Genomic DNA, 4,043 nt, shown 5'->3' with positions numbered 1-4,043 from the left:
GAGCCCCCAGCCACGTTCAGCCCCACACTGACCACGCTGTCCTGGAGCTGCTGTGGGACAAAGTGGCAAAGCCTTCAGCATCAGCTGCACCTTCTTCAAGGGCCTTGCATGGATGGGGACACCAGGGTCACTGTGTTCCTGTCAGGCTCTGGGGAAGAAGCAAGGACAGAAAGCATTTATTAATTATTATTTTTTTGGGCCTGTCTTGGAAGCATTTGACCCAGCCTGGCACTCAGGTCTTAGCCAAGCAGGGTCTCTGTGAGCCTGGCAACGTCCTGAAACCCAGGTCACCATGCAGGAACACCCCCAACATGGGTGCTTTGTGTTTCCTCAAGGCGTGCAGCTCAGCCCTGGCTGGAGCTGAGCAGGCTCTGCTCTGGCATCTCTGGTTACACAGGTAAACATGACCCCAGCTCCCCTGCACAGCCCCAGCAGCCTCCCCAGGCTCTGCCCACCCACCCACCCTGGTGCTCCAGCAGGACAAAGCAGCACCAGGGCTTCAGGTCCCAAACCACTCACCATGGCCAAGCCTTTGCACTCCCCTGCCACCCCCAAACTCCAACCCCCCTCTCAGCAGCTCACCCAGCACCACCTGCTCTGCTTTGCTGCACTGCAGGTGGGGGGAGAGGGTTCCCCTCCAGAGGGACCCTAGAGAAGTGTCCCTGCAGAGCTACCCCAGGCATGGCTTGGCCTACCAGGACCTGCAGAACCTTCAGTACCAGGCAATGGCACCAACACCACCACCACTCCCCACCGAAATGGGCTCTATTTGTTCAACTTGAAGAAAAGATTCAGCTGCAACAATAGCCAGACTGAGCTGCTGGTAGATGATTAACAGCCTGGCCTGCTTTCTAGCTCAGCCAGATACTCCCCAGGCACTGCAGAGGCTGTGGTGCCCAGGGAGAAGCTTAAACCCAACCTACAAACCCCAACTACCCCAGTGTCGTAGGGTGATGAAGGGTTACCCCAACCCCCTGTCCCCCTCCCCCTCCGTCCCAGACTTCTCCCTGCACATCAGGACACACACACACACACACACATTGACAGGCACCTCCCTGGCTGCTCAGGCTCTTGCAAACCATCCAAGGTGTCTGCTGGCAGAAAGGATGGAATGAGATCCCCCCCCCCTAGGGTTCTCTGCAGCTGCCCCAAAAGGGGAGGTTCTGCCCCAAAAGGGAAGGTGCTGCCCCCCAGGTCTGCCCTCCCAGCCTGACCCCTTCCAGCAGAGCTGGGAAGCAGCTTCAAGGGCTGCAGCACCAGCAGCCCTGGTGCAACCTGCTCAGCACAGCCCACTGAGGTCTCCAGGGGCTCAGCACAGCCCCTGCCCCTACCCCCACAGCCACACACCCCCCTGCCTGGGCTGGGGTCCCTCCCAAACCCTCCTGACTCCCCAGCCTTGTTCAGACCTGTTCCAAACAGCCAACTCTGGCCACTCCCTGTGCCCCAAATCCCTTCTCTGCCCACCCCACAGGCCCCAGGGACACTGGGGCAGCTCATCCTGGGGAAGGAGCCAGCAGGGAAGGGCTCCTGCACATGTGCCAAGTGTGGGGCAGGGTGACCCTGACTTGCCTTTGGGTCTGGGGGCTCCTGTGGGGCAGCCCAAGGCAACAGCCACTCACCCAGCCAGCACAGCAGAGCCAGCTGCTCTCAGAGCTGCTCCCCTGAGCACAGGGCAGGGCAAGGAGCCCTAGAGTATCTGAGGGTGTTGTGCAGGTCTCCCTGCCCCAAACCCACCTCCTGTGCCCCCAAACCTGAGGCCTCCCATGAGCCCCCAGCCACGTTCAGCCCCACACTGACCACGCTGTCCTGGAGCTGCTGTGGGACAAAGTGGCAAAGCCTTCAGCATCAGCTGCACCTTCTTCAAGGGCCTTGCATGGATGGGGACACCAGGGTCACTGTGTTCCTGTCAGGCTCTGGGGAAGAAGCAAGGACAGAAAGCATTTATTAATTATTATTTTTTTGGGCCTGTCTTGGAAGCATTTGACCCAGCCTGGCACTCAGGTCTTAGCCAAGCAGGGTCTCTGTGAGCCTGGCAACGTCCTGAAACCCAGGTCACCATGCAGGAACACCCCCAACATGGGTGCTTTGTGTTTCCTCAAGGCGTGCAGCTCAGCCCTGGCTGGAGCTGAGCAGGCTCTGCTCTGGCATCTCTGGTTACACAGGTAAACATGACCCCAGCTCCCCTGCACAGCCCCAGCAGCCTCCCCAGGCTCTGCCCCCCCCCCCACCCTGGTGCTCCAGCAGGACAAAGCAGCACCAGGGCTTCAGGTCCCAAACCACTCACCATGGCCAAGCCTTTGCACTCCCCTGCCACCCCCAAACTCCAACCCCCCTCTCAGCAGCTCACCCAGCACCACCTGCTCTGCTTTGCTGCACTGCAGGTGGGGGGAGAGGGTTCCCCTCCAGAGGGACCCTAGAGAAGTGTCCCTGCAGAGCTACCCCAGGCATGGCTTGGCCTACCAGGACCTGCAGAACCTTCAGTACCAGGCAATGGCACCAACACCACCACCACTCCCCACCGAAATGGGCTCTATTTGTTCAACTTGAAGAAAAGATTCAGCTGCAACAATAGCCAGACTGAGCTGCTGGTAGATGATTAACAGCCTGGCCTGCTTTCTAGCTCAGCCAGATACTCCCCAGGCACTGCAGAGGCTGTGGTGCCCAGGGAGAAGCTTAAACCCAACCTACAAACCCCAACTACCCCAGTGTTGTAGGGTGATGAAGGGTTACCCCAAAAAAACAACCCAGTTTCACCCCACCACTCTCTGAAAACCCCACAGCACACAGGGCAGAGCTGAAGCCTGTGAAAAGGGAAGGGGCAATTTGCACAGCAAGGTCTGAATTAGGGGAAAACACAGATAAACTCCACTATAAGGCCAGAATCTGGGAAAGGGGGTGCTGTGGAAATAAGTGAGGTTCAGGTTGTTCCAGCTGCCTGCCTGCCCAGGGCAGCCTCTTGGTTCTTACCACGCCAGCCCACTTGCCATGTTGGTCCCAAAACCTGAGTGTTTAGCCTTAAAATGTGAAAAATGGTGCAAAAAAAAAAAAAATAAAGCAGCTGGGTCCCTGACAGAGCCCTCTCTGCAGGTAGCAAATGAAATCTGAGAGGGCTGGAGCTCAGCCTGCACCTCTGGGGGGCAAATCCTGAGCCAGTTTCGAGGCATCTGCTTCGTTTGGGGCAGGATGGGCAAAACCCTGCAAATGTCCCAAAAGCCAAGGGTGTGGGGGGATGGCCCCACCAGATCTTGTTCCCCAGGCCCCTCTGCTAGATGGGGATGTGCTCGGTTCCACCAAAAGATAGCCCATTTTGTGGAGCCTTTGAATATTCAAATTGAAAGCATCGCGCAATCATTGATTGTCAAATCATTGGTTTCTAGAGGTTTTAAATACTTGGCATTAGGGGAGAAAAACTCCAACTTATAACCCGTGGGGTTAAAACAATAATATTGTCAGGATCCACCTGGCATCGGCCACCGGGCCAGCAGGTCGCTTGGCCCTTTGAGAATTGGAAGGTTTGGTCCTTTTCTTGCCCCCTTTGTCACCTGCTGCGGGGCTGCTGCTGCTGCTGCTGCTGCGGGTACCGTGCGGTGCTGCCCGATCCTGCTCAGCATGTCCGGTAAGACCCCCCTCTCCTCCTCCTCACCCCCTGCCCCTCTTCCCCATCCCTCCAACACCCCGTTCCCAGGCCGTTTCGGGGGTTCAGCGGGGTCATTTCGCCAAGGGGGAAGGAGATTTCGCCTCCCAGGCAGGAGGAAGCGGGGAGGGCGGGGAGGAGGGGAAGGAGGAGGCAGGGAAAGGGAAAGGGAAAAAAAAACGGTAAGACCCCCCTCTCCTCCTCCTCACCCCCTGCCCCTCTTCCCCATCCCTCCAACACCCCGTTCCCAGGCCGTTTCGGGGGTTCAGCGGGGTCATTTCGCCAAGGGGGAAGGAGATTTCGCCTCCCAGGCAGGAGGAAGCGGGGAGGGCGGGGAGGAGGGGAAGGAGGAGGCAGGGAAAGGGAAAGGGAAAAAAAAACCCAACAAACCAAACAAAACAATGATAAA

The 4,043-nt window shown here is 57.9% G+C and overlaps 1 protein-coding gene across 1 annotated transcript in view; it reads left to right on the top strand.

Moving 5' to 3' along the window:
- The first annotated feature begins 311 nt into the window (after nt 1–311).
- The window catches only part of COLCA2 (colorectal cancer associated 2), a 9,165-nt gene continuing 5,433 nt past the window's right edge, over nt 312–4,043 (top strand). Inside the window, exon 1 of the mRNA XM_009997432.1 lies at nt 312–397. Coding sequence (XP_009995734.1) covers nt 312–397 — 86 coding nt within the window. The remainder of the gene's footprint in view (nt 398–4,043) is intronic.

The sequence above is a fragment of the Chaetura pelagica genome, unplaced genomic scaffold (assembly GCF_000747805.2).
Source record: "Chaetura pelagica isolate M959 unplaced genomic scaffold, ChaPel_1.0 scaffold775, whole genome shotgun sequence".
Classification (NCBI taxonomy): Eukaryota; Metazoa; Chordata; class Aves; order Apodiformes; family Apodidae; genus Chaetura; species Chaetura pelagica.
This window is presented reverse-complemented; position numbering and strand designations above follow the sequence as displayed.